This window comes from Cetorhinus maximus, chromosome 2 (genome assembly GCF_964194155.1).
Source record: "Cetorhinus maximus chromosome 2, sCetMax3.hap1.1, whole genome shotgun sequence".
NCBI lineage: Eukaryota > Metazoa > Chordata > Chondrichthyes > Lamniformes > Cetorhinidae > Cetorhinus > Cetorhinus maximus.
Window position 1 is genome coordinate 95,745,388 of NC_135880.1, and position 19,062 is coordinate 95,764,449.

The window sequence follows — 19,062 nt, forward strand, 5'->3', positions numbered from 1 at the left end:
CCTTGAGAAGGTGTGGTGAGCTGCCTTCTTGAACCGCTGTAGTCCATGTGGTGCAGGTACACCCACATTGCTGTTAGGGAGGGAGTTCCAGGATTTTGATCCAGTGACAGTGAAGGAACAGTGACATATTTCCAAGTCAGGGTAGTTTGTGGCTTGGAGGGGAACTTCCAGATGGTCGCGTTCCCATGTATCTGCCGCCTTTGTCCTTCTTGATGGTAGTGGCTGTGGGTTTGGAAGGTGCTGTCTAAGAAGCCTTGATGGGTTTCAGCAATGCACCTTGTAGATGGTACACACCCCTGCCACTGTGTTGGTGGTGGAGGGAATGAATGTTTGTGAATGGGGTGCCGATCAACCGGGCTGCTTTGTCCTGGAAGTGCCAAGCTTCTTTTGCACTGATGTGCTGGGTTCCCCTATCATTGAGGAAGGGGATATTTATGGAACTGACCCCTCCAGTGAGGTGTTTAATTGTCCACCATCATTCATGACTAGATGTGGCAGGACTGCAGAGCTTAAAACTGACATGTTGGTTGTGGAATCGCTTGGCCCTGTCTATCACTTGCTGCTTATGCTGTTTGGCACGCAAGTAATTCTGTGTTGTAGCTTCACCACGTTGTTGACACCTCATTTTTACCTATGCCTGGTGCTGTTCCTTGTGTGCCCTCCTGCACTCTTCATTGAACCAGGTTGATCCCCTACTTGATAGTAATGGTAGAGTGAGGGATTTGCCGGGCCATGAGGTTACAGATTGCATCTGAATACAATTCTGCTATGCTGATGGCCCACAGCGCCTCATGGATGCGCAGTCTTGAGTTGCTAGATCTGTTCAGAATCTATCTCATTTAGCACGGTGGTACTGCCACACAACACGATAGAGGGTATCTTCAATGTGAAGACGGGACCTTGTCTCCACAAGGACTTTGTGGTGGTCACTCTACCGATACTGTCATGGACAGATACATCTGTGATGGTCAGGTTGGTGAGGATGAGGTCAAGTATGTTTTTTCTTCTTGTTGGTTCCCTCACTATCTGCCGCAGACCCAGTCAGCAGCTATATCCTTTAAGACTTGGCCAGCATGCCCTATACTGGTGCTATCAAGCCACTCTTGGTGATGGACATTGAAGTCCCCCACCCAGAGTACATTCTGCACCCTTGCCACCCTCAGTGCTTCCTTCAAGTGGTGTTCAACATGGACTAGTATGATTCATCAGCTGAGAGGGTGTGGTAAGTGGTAATCAGCAGGAGGTTTCCTTGCCCATGTTTGACCTGCTGCCATAAAACTTCATGGGGTCCAGAATCGATGTTGAGGACTCCCAGGGGAACTCCGTCCTGACTGTAGACCATAAGACTGTGCCGCCACCTCTGCTGGGTCTGCCCTGCTAGTGAGACAGAGGACAGAAGACATACCCAGGAATGGTGATGGTGGTGCCTGCATTTTCTGTTTTTTATTTCAAATTTCCAGCATCTACAATATTTTGCTTTTGTGTTAACTACTCCTGCTCCTGTAAGGTATGATTCCGTGACTAAGACTATGACAGGCTGTTGCTTGACTAATCTGTGGGACAGGTCTCCCAATTTTGGCACAAGCCCCCAGATGTTAGTGAGGAGGACTTTGCAGGATCAACAGGGCTGGGTTTATTGTTGTTGTTTCTGGTGCCTAGGTCAATGCTGGGTGGTCCATCCAGTCTCATTCCTTTTTCTTGACTTTGTAATGGTTTGATACAAGCGGCTTGAGCAGCTTGCTAGGTCATTTAAGAGTCAACCACATTACTGTAGATCTGGAGTCACCTGTCGGCCAGACCAGGTAAAGGTGGCAGATTTCCTTCAGGACGCTCTTCATTAGACTTTTAAGTCTAGATTTTTATTAGATTTAAATTTTATTGGATTCAAATTCCACCATCTGCCGTGGTGGGATTTGTACCTGGGTCTCTAGATTACCAGTCCAGTGATACCACTATGCCACCACCTTCCCCTTCAAAGCTATTAAATTTCTAACCTTTCCCATTTTCAATGAAAGATCATTCCTGAAATGTTAACTCTATTTCTCTTTCCACAGATGCTGCCTTACCTCCTATCTCCAGCATTTTCTGTTTTTTATTTCAGATTTCTAGCATCTGCAATATTTTGCTTTTGTGTTAACAGCTCCTGCTGAAATTCTTTTACAATTCATTGACTTCCCCATGTAACTATAAAATACTGTAAGCAGTGATGTTTGGATCTAATATTTAAACAATTTCATGGAATGCTATTTTCAAACCCATCACACATTCACTGGCATCTCACTCACTGCCAGCTCAAGGGACATCACCACCCATTCTCACACACACCCTTGCATGTCCATCTGGCCTCATCTCCCCTGGAGACTGCCTTCTCAGCCTTCACCATCCTGAGACCACTTGCACAGACCAACATGTGCCCACACACACCCTGGGATACCCTCTTTCCGCAGTATAGCTCTCGTCCTGCAGCCTCTTCCCTTGCCTAAGACCACTTCTCCCCCTTCCCCAAGCAAGCCCCAGCACTGCAACCATTGAAAATCCACCCGCATAAGGCTGATCTGGTAGGTAGAGACCTGCCCTTGAGCCCCCACTAAAAGTGATGTGGTGCTGTCTGTGAAACCTGGCGCTGATGACTGCAAGTTCTGACCGAAGCAAGGTAGGCAAACAAACCTTGAAGTCCGAAGTGAAGTGCAGCCCTCCAGGTGCACGTTGCTTATGTGCTGTTGTGAAACGCATCGGTGGGAAAACATGGACCATCCAGCAAGGGGGTTGTGTCTGGCAGGCTGGTCTTATAATGATATGCAAATGTATGCTGGTGCAATGAGGTTCCTGACGTCCGATGGCGGGAAACGCGGCCCACCATCGACAGGCTGAGCAGATGATCACACCCTGGTTTCACGCCATCGTGAAACAGATCGTGCCATATTGTCCGCTCACATCTCCGAATACGTCCAGCGTTGGCAGGCACAGAAAATCCCAGCCCTAGTGACTATAGGCAATCAGTTTAACATCTGTGATGGGTAAGGTTTTAGAAAGAATAATCAAGGAAAGGCATTGGAGAGGTGTGAGTGAATTAAGTAGAGCCAGCAAAGATCTGAAAATAGCAGATTGTGTTTGACTAATCTAATTGATTTTTTTGATGAGAAGGTTGATGAAGGGAATGCAATGGAAGTTGTCTATATGGATTTTAAGAAAGCCTTTGACAAAGTATCATGTAAAATGCTGGTCAGCAATATTGAGGCTTATAGAATAGGAGGGTCAATGTTGGCTTGGATAAAAAATCAGCTTAAGGACAGAAATCAGCAAATTGTAGAAAATGATTGTTTTTCAGACCTGGAGGCTGGCAGACAGTGGCATTCCCCAAGGGTCAGTGCTAGGACCGCTGCTTCTTTCATTTAGACTTTGGAAAATAGTAGTTTCAATATTTGCCAATGATACCAAAGTTGGAGGCATGGAAAACAATAAGAATGATACCAATCAACTGCAACAAGATATAGGCTAGCAGAATGGGCAGACAAGGTAGCCAGATGGAATTTAAATACAGAGAGGTATGAGGTGCTGTATTTTGGCAAAAGGGATAGGGAGAGGTAATATAGATTTAATGGCATGGTTCCAAAGAGTACGCAGGAACAAACAGGCCTGGGAGTTCATGTGCATAGATCCTTGAAGGTGGCAAGACATATTGAGAAAGTAGTTGGCAAACATATGGGATCTTGGGCTTCATAAATAAAGCAGACAAAAGCAGGAACTGTTATAAATCTCTGGTTAGGTCACAACTAAATAATTATGTGCAGTTCGAGTCACCACACTTTAGGAAGGATGTGAGGGCCCTCAAGAGGGTGCAGAGGAGATTCACCAGTATGGTTCCAGGGATGAGGGATTTTAGCTACAAAGTTAGAGTGGAGAAGCTGGGATTGTTCTCCTTTGACCAAAGGAGGTTATGGGGAGGTTTGACAAAGAGTGTACCAGATGACGACAAATCTAGATAACGTGGACAAAGAAAACCTGTTCGATTATCTGATGATACAAAGACTTGGGGACAAAGGTTTTGAACAAGAGCTACATGGGAGATGTGAGAAAGAACATTTTAATGCAGCAAGTGGTAGGGGCCTGGGACTCACTGTCTAGGAGGCTGGTGGAAATGGAGAGGATCAATCATTTTAAAAGGAAACTGGGCAGGCACTTGAGGGAAATAAACATTCAGGGCCACAGGGCTGGAGTGGGGAATGGGACTGACGAGGTTGCTCTACAAAGAGCTGGTATGGGCTGAATGGGCAAATTGGCCTCCTCCTGTGCCATTATGACTCTATGACACTATGATCGGAACTTTCTGGCCCTGTTGGCGTCAGGCGTCATGGCGGGAAAGGGGAACAATATGGCGAGAAGGCCAAAAATTCGGTTTCATGCTGTCGTGAAACCAGTTTGCGATCATCCACTCCGCCTGTCGACGACAGGCTGAGTTTCCCACCGCCGCATGTCGGGAACCTAACTTTAATATTTTAGCATCTCATTTTAAGCCCTGCTCGCTGGGATCATCTCCCCACTTCAAATTTACCACCCACGTCATTGTGTCTTCAGAATGGCGTGTTTCATGACTGCATTTAAAATGCATGCACCTGGTGACCAGAACTTGAAAGGAAACTTGAAGGTGAGTGCACACAACCTTGCACAGCATTTGCAAGCATCGCCCATAGGACATCAAGGAAGCATTTGCAGAGGGCACAGGCAAGTCGCTTTTACCCGCTTTCAGTATGGTGCCAGGGCAAGAGGTCCAGTGCGGGTCAGGCCAGGGTGGGTGCAAGGCAGCACCGACTGAAGGAAATACCCAAGCACATGCTGGGTGTTGTGGGGGCTGGTGATGAGGGAAGCTGCCAGAAACTTGGAAAAGCTTGTCAAAAGTGAGCATTCTTCCACAGCTTGAGACCATTCACCTGCAGCTCCATTGACATTTTGGAGTCGGTCTTCTGAAGCTTTTCTGCCCACCCAAGCAACACAAAAGCATGAAAATGCCACCAAATGCTCCAGAACTTTTCACCCCTCGGGCTCAGGCTGCAAATTAATGTGCGTTTTAGGGGGCAGTAGAGCAATTGGCCGACTGGGCAAGGTCCCCTTGTGAAAGGTGGCCATGGCACAGTCACTGGTGGAGGTGCTCACAGCCCCTTGCAATCTCTTTATTAAGGTTTAGACCAGTATCCATTATGGTTCAAGCTAACAGTGCAGCCTTGCAGTGTGGGTTAGGAGAATGCCTGCACCTGAGCTGAGAGCACAGCATGCAGTCCAATGGCCAAAGCTGCCGCCAGTCAAGTGGAGTGGGGTGGAGGTGGGTGGGTCTTCGTACAGCCAATGAGCGCACTTCACACTGGCTGTCCAAGCTGTGGCCACACTCACCTGCATGCATGAAGGGGCCTTCAGATTTAACTAAGAGAAGTTCTTAGGACACCAATGCTAAACCATGCATTTCTCTCTTTGATCCCTGCAGGAGGAGATCATCAGGATCATGGAGCCTGGCGATTTAGCGGTATACCTCATGGCTTACAGGGAACAGCAAAGGAAGGAGCACTTCCCTCACGATGAAGGGGCGCAGGGTCTGCTGCGCACACAGCTGAAGATCCACAGCGAACCGTTTCTCGTAGACGCCTCGCTAGACCCTGGGCCTATAGATGATGCTTGTCATTCCTGCAGTTGACTGAGAACCAGTGTCGTCAAAGACTGCGCATGTCTTGGGAACTGGTCAGTCACAAATGCCTCCTGCTGCAGGATTTGGTGCCACGCGGACATGGAAGGCATCCACTGCCAATGGCCGTGTAAGTTTTTTTACACCAGTGGCTCCTTCCAGGGCTCCACAGGAGACCCGCAAGGAATCTCGCAAACCCTCACGCGCAAGTGTACCATGGAGGTCATGGACGCCACCTTCGCAAAGGCACAGCACTTTCTGCATTTCGCCTGGGATCAGGAAAGCCAGGAAGCAAGAGCACTGAGATTTGCACAGATCTCAGGTTTTCCACAGGTGCAGGGTGCCGCCGACAGCACGCATGCGGTGCTTAGATCTCCATGGCAACAAGCAAGAGCTTCCACTCGCTTAATGTTCAGCTGGTGTGTGACCACCACAAATGCACCCTACAGGTCTGTGCAAAATTCCCAGTGAGTGTCCACGACACCTACATCCTTAGCAGGTCTCAGATCCCTGACAACTTCCAGGGTCCAAGGAGGCTGCAGGGTTGGCTCATTGGGGACAATGGCTACCCTGAGAGGACAAGGCTGATGATGCCTGTGCTGTGCCTCAGAGCAACAGTGTAACGAGGCTCATGCCGCAACCCAGGCTTTGATGGAGCAAACAATAGATATTTTGAAAATGAGGTTCCAGTGCCTCGACAGGTGCAGTAGAGCATTGCAATACAGACCACCAAGGGTGCCGCACATCATCGTAGCTTGCTGCGTGCTATACAACCTGGTGCTGCAATGGGGGGAGGACCTGGCTGAGGAGGAGATGGAAGAGCTGCACGTCCCCTCCAATGAGGAGGATGTTGAAGGGGATGACGATGATGAGGTCCTCCAAGGCGAGGATGCCGGTGATGAGGCCATCACACTAGCCAGCTGAGGCAGATGTGCTCGGGAGGACCTCATAGCCGCAAGATTCATGGAGGATGATGATAAGATGTAGTGAGGACAGTCCTGACATCCTCATCATGCATCTGTGGATGCTAGACTCCTGTGTGGCTAATGGCAGTGCACATACCCTCAGTACTCAGGCTCATCTAATGGAGACACAGTGGATGCCTTAATAGTTGCTAAATTCCAGAGGATTATCATGATATGCAGTGAGGAGACTCCATAGATCTTCACATAATCTCTGTAAATGTCTGACTCCTACCTGTCTGAGGGCAGCTCGCTTGCACTCTGTGATCAGGATCATATCATGGAGACGCAACCATGAAACTTTAAATGCAACTGATCATTTGTCAGCCTTCAGTATCTGACCCCTTCAGGAGCACAGCTTCACTGGTTGCAGATGCTGAAAAGATGGGGGCCAGCCCCACCTCAAAGGCGTTGAGAACACACAGAGAATAACAGAACTCTGTGACAACTGCCCACTACACTCTGGCAGCAATGACAAGCACCATCGAGGTGCAGGCATCACTAAAGTGTCCAATGAGTGTGAAGCCGGACCATCACTTTGGTCTGAAGGTTACACACTGCACAGGTAAGAGGCCCTGGACTGAGACGCCTGCCTTTATCTTGTTCTGGAAGCAAGGTTTCACATCTGAGTGACATGAACACTGCTCATCATGACAAGGATCCATTGGTAAGGAGACATTCTTGGGAGTTTATTTACAATAGTGAACATTAAGTACAAGTGATTAACGCCCGTGCCCAGGCTGAGCAACTCCATCTTCTTAACCTTCCTAAACCTGGCTTGGTGCTCCATTGACATCCATAGTAGAGGTAGAGGCAGTCTGCTGACTGCTATGCCCTGTCTGTGATGACCTTGGCAGGCGTTCTCTCGAGGGCCCGGCCTGCTATCACAATCCTGCTGTGGCACCCTCCTCAGCCCATGGAGCTGGAGCTGCTTAGGTCACAGGAAGAGGGGATTTGGATGAGTCGGACATTCCGGGAGTCACCTGAGTGGATGGGCCTGGAGTGTGCACCTGCTGATCCTCCTCCCTATCGGTGTCTGAGGGCCTCTGGCTGACTCCTTAGGGAGAAGGGAGCCTGGAGTGAGATCAAGCTGCCCCGCACCCCTCTCACGTTGACACAGCTGGAGGCCAATTATGACATCAGTGATGGAGCTCAGCCTGCGCAGCAGTGCAGGACCGATGACCTGGACCATGGTCTCAATGTTGGCTGCCATCCTACCAGTGTTGACCTTGATGCACTGGTATGCCGGCACTATCACCTCAGAGTGAAGGCAGACAGACTCCTTCATCATGCCTTGCAATCTGAGGAGTGCAGTGGACATCCCTTGCTGATATTCCCGAGCTTGCCTTTGCAGGTCCAGCTACTGAGGTATGACCAAGTCCAGAGGGTCGTCATCTGACTCGGATTCAGCACATTTCTGGCCTCCAGCAATCCATCGAGTGCCAGAATCATAGAAAAAGAACCATTGAACCACAGAAAAGTTACTTTGCAGAAAGAGGCCATTCAGCCCATTGTGTCTGTGCCAGACAAATGCCAAAAAAAAAAAACAGCCGCTCATTTTAATCTCACCTTCCAGCACCTGGTCCATAGCCTCACAGGTTACAGCACATCAGATGCAGATCCAGGTACCTTTTAAATGAGTTGAGCGTTTCAGCCTCAACCACCAACTTAGGCAGTGAATTCCAAATGCCCACCACCCTCTGCGTGAAAAACTTTTTCCTCATGTCCCCTCTAATCCCTCTACCAATCACCTTAAATTTATGCCCCCTTGTAATTGACCCCTCAGCTAGGGGAAAACAAGCCTTTCTGTCTACCCTATTCTAGGCCCCTCATAATTTTGTACTCCTCAATTAGGTCACCCCTTAGCTTCCTCTGTTCTAAGGAAAACAACCCCAGCCCATACAAACGCTCCTCACTGCTGCAATTTTCAAGCCCTGACAACATTCTTGTAAATCTTCTCTGCACTCTCTCCAGAGCAATTATGTCCTTTCTGTAATGTGATGACCAGAACTGTACACAAAATTCTAGCTGTGGCCTAACCAGCGTTTTACACAGTTCTATCATTACATCCCTGCTTTTGTATTCAATACCTGGTCCAATAAAGGAAAGCATTCCATATGCTTTTTTGATCACCTTGTCCACCTGTACTGCCACCTGCCACCTTCAAGGACCCGTGGACATGCACTCCAAGGTCTCTAACTTCCTCAACTCCTCTCAATAACTTCCCATTTATTGAGTATTCCTTGCTTTGTTTGCCTTCCTCAAATGCATTACCTCACACTTTTCCAGATTGAATTCCATTTGCCACTTCTCCACCCACTCAACTAAACCATTGATATCATTCTGGAGTCGACAGCTATCCTCTTCACTATCAATTACATGGCCAATTTTTGTGTCATCTGCAAATTTGCCAATCATGCCTCCCACATTTAAATCTAAATAATTAATATATACAACAAACAGCAAGGGCCCCAACGCTGAGCCCTGTGAACACCATTGGAAACCATTTTCCATTCGCAAAAACATCCATCGACCATTACCCTTTGTTTCCTGTCACTGAGCCAATTTTGGATTTGATCTGCCACCTTCCCCTGTATCCCGTAAGGTCTCAATTTCCTGACCAGCCTGCCATGTGGGACCTTGTCAAATGCCTTACTGAAATCCATGTAGACAACATCCACTACACTACCCTTATCAACCCTCCTTGTTACTGCCTCAAAAAATGCTACTAATTTAGTAAAACACGATCTTTCCCTAACAAACGCACGCTGACTATCCCTGATCAATCCGTGCCTTTCTAAGTGACAGTTTATCCTGTCTCTCAGAATTGTTTCCAATAATTTTCCCACCACCAAAGTCAGACTGACCGGCCTATAATTTTCTGGCCTATCCCTTGCACCCCTTTTAAATAATGATACAATGCCCACAGGCCTCCAGTTCTCTGGGACCTCACCTGTATTTAGTGAGGATCAGGAAATGATCCTCAAAGCAATTATTATCTACTCTCTGGCTTCCATCCACCTTCAAGGATACCAGTAGTCCCTCCAGTACTTCCTCTCTCACCTAGAACCTAGAAAGTCCCTGCCTCCGCCTGTTGTGGATCAGACAGTATGATGTGCTCACCAGACTGTGATCCTGAGGATACTCTAGAACTAGGTCCCACCAAGGTGTGTCTCCCTGCACTGTGGAGGGTGTCAGTGAGTGCTGTGAGTTCAGCTCTTTTGTCCATGTTTGAACCAAGGTTGTAATGAGGGCAGGAGCTGAGTGGCCCTGGCGGAAACCAAGCTGAGCGTCAGTGCTGCTTGATAGCACTGTTGATGTCCTCTTCCATCACTTTACTGATGATGGAGAGTAGACTGATGGGGCAAAAATTGGCCAGGTTGGATTTGTCCTGCTTTTTGTGTACAGGACACACCTGGGCAATTTTCCACATTGTCTGGTAGATGTCGGTGTTGTAGCTGTACTGGAACAGCTGTCCCTGTCATCTATTAATTATCATTATTATTATGAACCTCAGCCTTGTAAGTTAAACATCGCTTGATTTTGGGGAAAATCCCTGGTGGCCTTTGATTCTTTTTAACTCAGAAATAAAGCAAATTTTCCAACTGTTGCAGAAATTGGAAACACTGCAGCTGAGATGAATAAAGAATATGTTTCTGTTTCTATAGTGCCTTTCATGTCCTGACAATGTCATGTTCCATTGAATTAATTACTTCCAAAGTGTGGGCACTGTCATTATGTAGCCAAAGCCAACAACCAATTCGCATATAATAGGCTAATGTATTAACTGGCTGACCTCTTTTTGGTGCTAATGGTTGAAGAATATATGTTGGACCAAGGTCTAGAAATTCAATGGTGCCACACCTGTTTTTGGGCACTGAATGGGTATTTAAGCCTCCAATACATTAAGCAGGAAACATACAATAATCACAAGTTGAAAATGCAGTAGTGCCATGTCAGGATAGCTTTGGAAACAAGCTTTCAGTGGTTCAAACCTGAAACAGGCATTTGGCAGGAATTTTCTGTGCTTGCCAGCGTTGGGCATGGTCGGTGCTGTCAGCGGACAATGTGGCAAGAAGGCCAAAAATCAGTTTTACGATGTTGTGAAACCAGTTTGCGATCGACCTTTCCGCCCGTTGATGATGGGTCATGTTCCCCTCCATTGGATGTCAGGTATCTCATTATAACACATCAGCACATCATTATAAGGCTAGCCCGCCAGACTCATCACCCCCTCCCCCCCTCAGCTGAATTGTCCACCCATGTTGGCGGGAAAACATGCCAACATGTTTCACAACAGCACATAAGCGGCATGCACTTGGTGGGCTGCACTTCGCTCAGGACTTCAAGGTTTGTTTGCCTATCTTGCTTCGGTCAGAACTCGCAGTCATCAGCGCCAGGCTTCATAGACAGCGCCACGTCACTTTTAGAGGGGGCTCACAGATAGGTCTTTTCCCAACAGATCAGCCATATGTGGGAGGCTTTTCAATGGCTGCAGGGCAAGGTCTTGCTTGGTAAAGGGGGGGAAGTGGCTTCAGGCAAGAGAAGAGGCTGCAGGACGAGGGTTGTACTCAGGAAAGAGGGTATCTTAGGGTGTGTATGGGGGCACATGTTGATCTGTGCAAGTGGACTCAAGATGGTGAGGACTGAGGAGGCAAACCATAGAAGAGATGAGGCCAGATGGACATGTGAGGGTATGTGTGTAAAAATGGGTGGTGATGTCCCTTGAGCTGGCAGTGAGTGAGATGCCAGTTAATGTGTGATGGGTTTGAGTGTGTGAGTTTGGAGTGATGAGATGGTTGCCTTACCTTGGCTGCACAGATGAGATCATTCATCCTCTATCTGCATTGGATGGCCAATCTCTTCTATGCAGCATTGGCACTGATCACCACTGCCATTACCTACCAAGTCAGAGTGGTATTGTAGCTGCCACTCCTGCGGCCAGAGCGGGGGTAGAGGACATCACAGCGGGTCTCCACGGCATCCAAAAGGCGCTTGAGGGCTGCAGTCTTCTTGCCTTTCAGGGCCATGCCTTCTTTGCTGCAGTACTGGGCTGGAAGCACTGAGCGCGGCTGTACTTTAAATGTGGCATGATGAAGTGGCGAGGTGACAGCATGGTGGGCGAATGAGAGCCTGCCTGCCATGGAAACGGCATGTTTCCCGGGAATGCATAAGTAATGTGGGGAATTTGGGATGATACAGTGTGAAAACCCACCATCGCGGCTAGTGCATAAAACATTGTTTTACCTGCCAGCTACCCCACTTAGTGTAAATCTGGGATGATTCCACCATTTGTAGATAAGGAGCCTACCACCCCTGATGGAAACCCTCTGTGCAAGATTGTGTTGCCTTGAACATAACTTATAGCGGCCCAACTGCATTCATGAAAACCAGGACTACATGTGACCTACCCCTTGGAAACTGCCAGAAAAATGTACATTTTTAAAATATACTTACCTGAATGTGGAGCCTGGGGCTGCATTGATGCTTCTCCTAGCTCCATGTTCAGGCCTCTGTCTGCCGCTGGCCAGCTCTCACCTTTGTCTCCACCATCAACACGAGCTCAAGCATCACCTTCATCTTCCTCCGCCCCCACCCCATCAATTGCTGCTTCCACTTTATTCCGATCACTCTCATCCCCGGGTTACGGTGCCCCTGCCTCCTCCAGATTGGCCCTTTAATTCTGATCATTCCCTCTTTCAGGTTTACCTGGAGGCTACTGTCAACATATGGCCCAATATTGGAAGCTGCCTGGAGATGTCCATTATAGGTGCCTGCAGCTCTCTGGTGCCATTTAAGTGCAGCCAGAGATCAAATAGTGGGTACTTTTTGGGCCTACCTGTTCAGGTGCAAAGAAAAAGAATCCAACCTTTGGAGAACTCCCTGTTCTTCTTCAAATTGTAATAGGGACTCTTTTATGTCAACCTGTGCATGCAGCTGGGAGTTTGATTTAACATTTCATCTGACAGCCTGAAAATACAATCTTTATTGAAATTAGAAAAATCAAATCTCTGAGAATAACCCAACTGTCTACAGTGCAGCTTCCCCTGGGTTCAAGCTGCTGGTTTCACTCTGATCTCAAGTGCCTGATGATCACTGATTTCTCCAGTAGCTGGGTTTTGTTCAAGTTAAACAAGCTGAAAACAAATAGTGGAAAGACATTCTACTCTTGTACAATGGGTGGCAAGTCCTGAATATGTGCCTGATGACACCAGTCTCACCAATTCTGGTCAGCAAGACACAAAGGTACCCAACTGATGGAGGAATTACAGAGAAGCACCACAAGACTGACCCTCAATCCCAGGATCTGGAGTTATGAGGATAGAATGGATAGCTTAAGACTTTCCGTCTTAGAAAGGAGATGTATGAGAAATAATCTTATCGAGGTATACAAGATAGTTAAGGGTAGATAAAATGCTGCTTTAAATTAAAATGTGTAAGTATGGGAGAGAGGTTCAAACTAGCAAATGGTAATTTCTGGACATATATTGGAAAATTCTTCATACAAAGAGTTATCAATGTGTCAAATATGCTTACAGATGGAGCAGTGGAGCAAAAACCTTGCAAGTATTTAAAAGAAACTATTGGATATAACAATGGGGAGATGTTAAGAGCTCTCAGGGTAGGTGAATTAGGATGGGCTGAGTAGCCTTATCTTGCATACCAGATTTTCTCCAGTTTTAACTGAGACAAAAGTTGAATTTTAACCACCAAAAATGGGTGGGTTGGAATGGAATGTGATGTTAAAGTTCTCAAACCGACCCCGACCCACCTCTAACCTGTCCACTTCAGTGTTTAACAATGATTGGACAAGAAGTGCATAGCCAACCCATTTAATCCTATTTAAATATTATACTGAGGCTAAGAGCCTCACATTTAACTTCCTTTATAGGTTGAAATATGGCTGGCCAGGTTTTCTAGGCCTTGGAAAACGCAGCAGCTCAAGGGAGGCAAAGACGGCTTTGTGGAAAAAATGTGCCTTTACAACAGCGCCTGTAGGCAAGAGGAAAAGGAGTGATCATCCCAGACCCCAAACTGCATGCTTCCCTGAAATTTCCCCCTCCCCGCACCCCCACCCTGCATCAGACCTACTTCCCATCCAAAGACACTCTACTGATCAGGGATCAGACTTCTTTCTACTGCCCCTACCTGCTCCCTCCCCCAGTGTCAGGGATCAGACCCTATACACCCCTATCCCTGCACCCACACTTCCAATAGCAGCTACAGGCTCCTTCCTTGGAAGTGTGGCCTATTCTGGAGTGCTCACTGTGTGTGGGAAAACCAGGCATTCCGGGTTTCCCAACCAATTCTCTGCCCACATCACGTCCCGTCCCCCACCCACAACACCACCACCCCACCCCCGGCTTAGAAAACCAGCTCCTGTCAACATCAGAGTCAAAGTGTGCTTTGTTCTTACAATAGGGGGTATGAACTAGAATATCATATATTTTCAAAAGCAAAATACTACAGATGCTGGAAATCTGAAATAAAACAGAAAATGCATCAAATACTCAACTGGCCTGGCAGCATCTATGGTGAGAAAAACAGAGTTAACATTTCAGGTTCTGACCTTTCATGAGGTGATGAATCAGATTATGCTCTGATGAAAGGTCATGACGTGAATTGGGCGGGAAGATCATATTAGACTCTTCCCGCCTGAGACTTAATTGGGATGAGTCGGTAAAGTGACGGGGACTCCACCCCACATCTTCCCACCCTATTATACGCCACCCTATCCCTGCCTCCGGGGTAAGAATTATATTGCACTCCCTGTTTCTATCCCCACACAAGCTGCCAGAGCTGCTGAGTATTTTCCGCATTTTCTGTTTTAATATTATATATTTACAGCAGCTAGACTCCAGCAAGAAGAGGAACAATCAACAGATCAGTTGAAAATAAGTTTTGGACTGGAATACTGCAAATAAAAGAAAATAGCCTTAGCTACTCTTAAAACAAAAGGTTCATCTTTAGGAGTGACTAGTGTGACATTGCCTGATAAATCACTATCAATATAGCAGGGGCTTATACCTCAGGCTTGTTAGAGTAATATGAAAATTGCCAGAAGCACAAACTTTACTATTTTATGTTGACCTCAAAATTCCGCTTTGAAGTGGTACAAAAATCCATAATCTTGGTTGGCAGGCAGCAGAAATGGGGCAAGTCCCTATCGCTTTCCCTTACCCATCAGAATTTTTGTAGCATTTAGAAGTTAGCATATAAAATTCCCACTCAGGTATGGACAGGCATGTTCCATCACCACGCTAATGAGGAAAGTGCAACCCATGACTTACTTCCCTCCATTTACACCAGGACAACACCAAGCACAAGCATTGCCTACAAGTCTTTGGTGCCTAGTGTTGCTAGGGACCCCCAAGAAGGGGAACTCCTGCAGTGACGTCCTGGGATGATCGGCCTCCAACAACCATTACCATCTTCCTTTGTTTTGGCTATGATTCTAACTAGTGGAGAGTTTTCCTCCTATTCCCATTGACCTTAATTTTGCCAGGGCTCCTTGATGCTACACTCAGCCAAATGCTGCCTTGATGTCAACGACAGTCACTCTCACCCCTTCTCTTGAGTTCAGCTCTTTTGTCCTTGTTTGAACAAAGGCTGTAATGAGCTGAGTAACCCTGGCGGAGTCCAAACTGAGCATCAGTGAGCAGGTTATTGCTGAGTAAGTGCCTCTTGATAGCACTGTTGGCGACACCTTCCATCACTTTGCTGATGATCGAGAGGAAGCTGATGGGCAATAATTGGTTGGCTTGGATTTGTCCTGCTTTATGTGGGTAGGACACACCTGGGAAAAATTCCACATAGCCGTGTAGATACCAGTGTTCTAGCTGTACTGGAACAATTGGCTTGGGATGCAGCTAGTTCTGGAGCACAAGTCTTCAGTACTACTGTCACGATGTTGTCAGGGCCCATAGCCTTTGCAGCATCCAGTGCCTTCAGACATTTCTTGATATCATGTGGAGTCAATCAAACTGGCTAAAGACTGGCATCTGTGATGCTGGAGAACTCTGGAGGAGGCTGAGCTGAATCATCCACTTGGCACTTCTGGCTGAAGATCTTTGAGGATTTGGATATTTAGTTGTTAGATGTTTAATTGTCCACCACCATTCACAACTGGATGTGGCAGGACTTCAGTGCATAGATCTGATCTGTGGTTTGTGGGATCGCTAAGCTCCATCGCATGTTGCCTGCGCTGTTTGGCATGCAAGTAGTCCTGTGTTGTAGCTTCACAAGACTGACACTTCATTTTTAGGTATGCCTGATGCTGCCCCTGGCATGCCCTTCTGCACTCTTCATTGAAAGGTTTGATTGCTTGGCTTGAAGCTAATGATAGAGTGAGAGATATGCCAGGCCATGAGGTTACAGATTGAACACAATTCTGCTGCTGCTGATGGTGCACAGTGCCTCATGGAAGGCCAGTTTTAAGCTACTAGATCTGTTCTGAATCTATCCCATTTAGCATCAACATCATCCTGAAAGAACAGACAGGACTTCAGTTTACTTTCTCATTTGAAAGACAGCATCTCCAACAGTGCAACACTCCCGTAGTACAGCACTGGGGTGTCAGCCTCGATTTTTGTGTTCAATCCCTGGAGTGGGACTTGAACCCACAATCCTCTGAGTCAGTAAAGGGAGTGCTACCAAAAGCTAGTCCAATTTGTTCAAATAACAGAGGGAGCACAATTTACTAAATAGGTATTTAAAGGGAAGGAGGGAATTCAGGCAAAACCTCTTTACAGAAAGTAAAGAAAACTTATGAAATAAATTGAGGGTGAACCATTGAAATTAATAGTGTAAATAGTCTCATCGATATGCTACTGGAGAGAGAAAAGGTTAAGAAGTATTCTGTGAAGGCAGGTGGATGGGGTCAAAATCAGTTGAAAAGCATGAAGTTCATTGGCCTAATGGCCTATTTCTGTTTGTAAATTGCTTATGTTTTTCAATGGAGGATCTCCTAGACCTAATTATAGCAGCATTGCAGAATCTGGTAATGTTATATTTCATAGCTTTTTCAGTGCAGTCATCCTTAGTCTTCAAAGTATTAAAAAGCAAATATTGTGAATTGCCAGATGGAACTTTTATTGTGTCTAGAGTACACATCTTCAAGCCATCATAATAGGAGAATTTAAATGTATGAGTCTATCAATTAATTTATTTCTTAATTTTATATGTTGTAATCCTCAGATCGTATCGCACAGAATATTATAAAGTCCCACTTGGAGACATGTCAGTATACAGTGGAGGAACTTCAGCAGTTGGCATGGCAGACGCACACATATGAAGATATAAAAGTTTACCAAAACAAGGTAACCATGGTCTCCAGAGGATATTTACATTGCTGTTCAAATAAAAAAATAATAAAATGATATGGAGGGGAGAACACAAGGGATTGTATTAGCATGAGGGCAGCAAATGATAACAGAGGTAGTAAAAATGTGCTGAAAGGAAAACGTAGTAGCTACAGGCTTTCTTGTGCTGAGACTTGGATCAGTAGAGCAGGAGAAAAGGATTTTTAAGAGCGTAAGCGCATGTGGAATTAGAAAAAATACATTTGGTTTTCAAGTTCTTTCCTTCCACAGACTATGTACAGCCTGTTCTTTTGTTTCTGTTTTCTGAAGAAAGCTTCATGGCCAAGATGTAATTTCTAATCTTTCTTGTCAATATTAATTGCTGGGTTTCCCTCTTTTCATTTATGAGAAGAGACTGGTGCTCACAGGGGTGGGAACTTTTTAGTGCGCAGACCATGATTTTTTTGTCTATGGATGGAAATTTTCTGGGTGCCTGAAATTTCCTGAGATATGTTTCATGTGAGTTACACTCGTGCTGGGAGTGCTAGATCATAGAATCACTACTGCTGTCCTTACCCATTAAAAAATCATGCAGATACAGTTCCAAGATTTGGGGTTATACTGGTGATTTGTGCCAACATTGTGCCAGATTTATTTTAAATCATTTGTGTTGAGAAACTGAAGCAAAGGGCCATGACTTTTGGTGTAGGATTGCATCACTGTTGAAAAGACGACAGAGAGAAGAAAAGATAAATTGGGAAGCAATGAGTAGGTTACCCATGATTGACTGTTAAGAGCCCAGTATAGTTTTAACTGAAATTAAAATGACTGGACAGAAATTATCGCACTTTATATATCATTCATTGCAAAAGTACATATAAAATGTTCAAATTGGAAAAAATCCTAGAACTACACAGATGCTTTGTTCGTGAAGACAAAACAGTGTTAACATTTCAGGTGCAAATCCTTTATAAGAATTGAAAGTGAAGAAAACGAGGGGGAAGAATGATTTAAAAGTATAGGGTTACTTATGTAGCTAATGTCATAAAGAAGCAATTGTTGGGCTAAAAAATCTACACAAAAGAAGAGTTTAATTTTGATCAGGCTATGGAAAAAGTATTTTTTTAAATAGAAGAAAGATAAATATAAGTTCAAATTGATGAAATGGAAACTAGACAAGTGAAATGGAGAGAACAAAGGACACAGCTATAGCCCAGAGTTGCTAAAGACCATATTAAAATCAGAGCAGTCCAGAATACCTAGGAGAAAGATGAAGGCACTTCAAGTCCTCCACCCATTCCAGCACTTCTACAATTGGCCTCATAAATGGTTCCAGGAAAGCTCAGTGTTAACTTCAGGAACAATACCATGTCTTTCTCCTTGGTATCCTTCTCAAAGTGCTTTTGCTCTTCTTTCTGACATTTGTTTCTAACACACCCAAAATATTCTGTGCAGTTTGTTTCTCTTTCCTTCCCATTACTGTATTTTTTTTCTTTTAAAAGGTGAGGGAAGTCATATGGCAGCAGTGTGCAATTCAGGTCACGCACGCAATTCAGTATGTAGTCGAGTTTGCCAAACGCATTACAGGGTTCATGGACTTGTGTCAGAATGATCAAATTCTCCTTCTCAAATCAGGTATGGGTTACAAATATACTTCAGTAATGAGTAAGATGGCTGTCATTTAATTGTTGGGTTATGGCACAACTATCAATTAAGCCGACATTTAAGGGGCAATGCCATCGTGGTAGTAGTTGCTGCAAGGCCATTTTCTATGTTTACATTCACAGCCAAGCACAATTATGGAGTCAATGACACAATGCTATTATTTCGACTATGACCATGTCTTGCACTGTCAAATTATTTTTTTTTAACTTAATAAAAGTTACGCCAGAAGTGCAAGACTGAATTGAACAGATTCATGCTGGTAACGATCTTTGGCTGTTTTAGTATGAATTTTCTCCAGTGATCTACATTGTTACAGGGCAGTGAAGATTTTGGAGCAAGCTATTTGGGTATTGAGCAACAACTAATGACTCTTTCACTCTAAAAGAACATAGGAACAGGACGAGACCATTTAGACCCTCAACCCTGTTTGCCATTCAAAGCAATCTTGACTGATCTGTAAGCA

General features: G+C 45.6%; 1 protein-coding gene across 3 annotated transcripts in view; it reads left to right on the forward strand.

Moving 5' to 3' along the window:
- rorb (RAR-related orphan receptor B) overlaps positions 1-19,062 on the forward strand; it is a 259,117-nt gene that overhangs the window by 214,785 nt on the left and 25,270 nt on the right. For all 3 annotated transcript variants that reach the window (XM_078567181.1, XM_078567190.1, XM_078567173.1), the window contains exons 5-6: positions 16,831-16,952; positions 18,437-18,569. In XM_078567181.1, the coding sequence (XP_078423307.1) occupies positions 16,831-16,952; positions 18,437-18,569 (255 nt within the window). The remainder of the gene's footprint in view (positions 1-16,830; positions 16,953-18,436; positions 18,570-19,062) is intronic.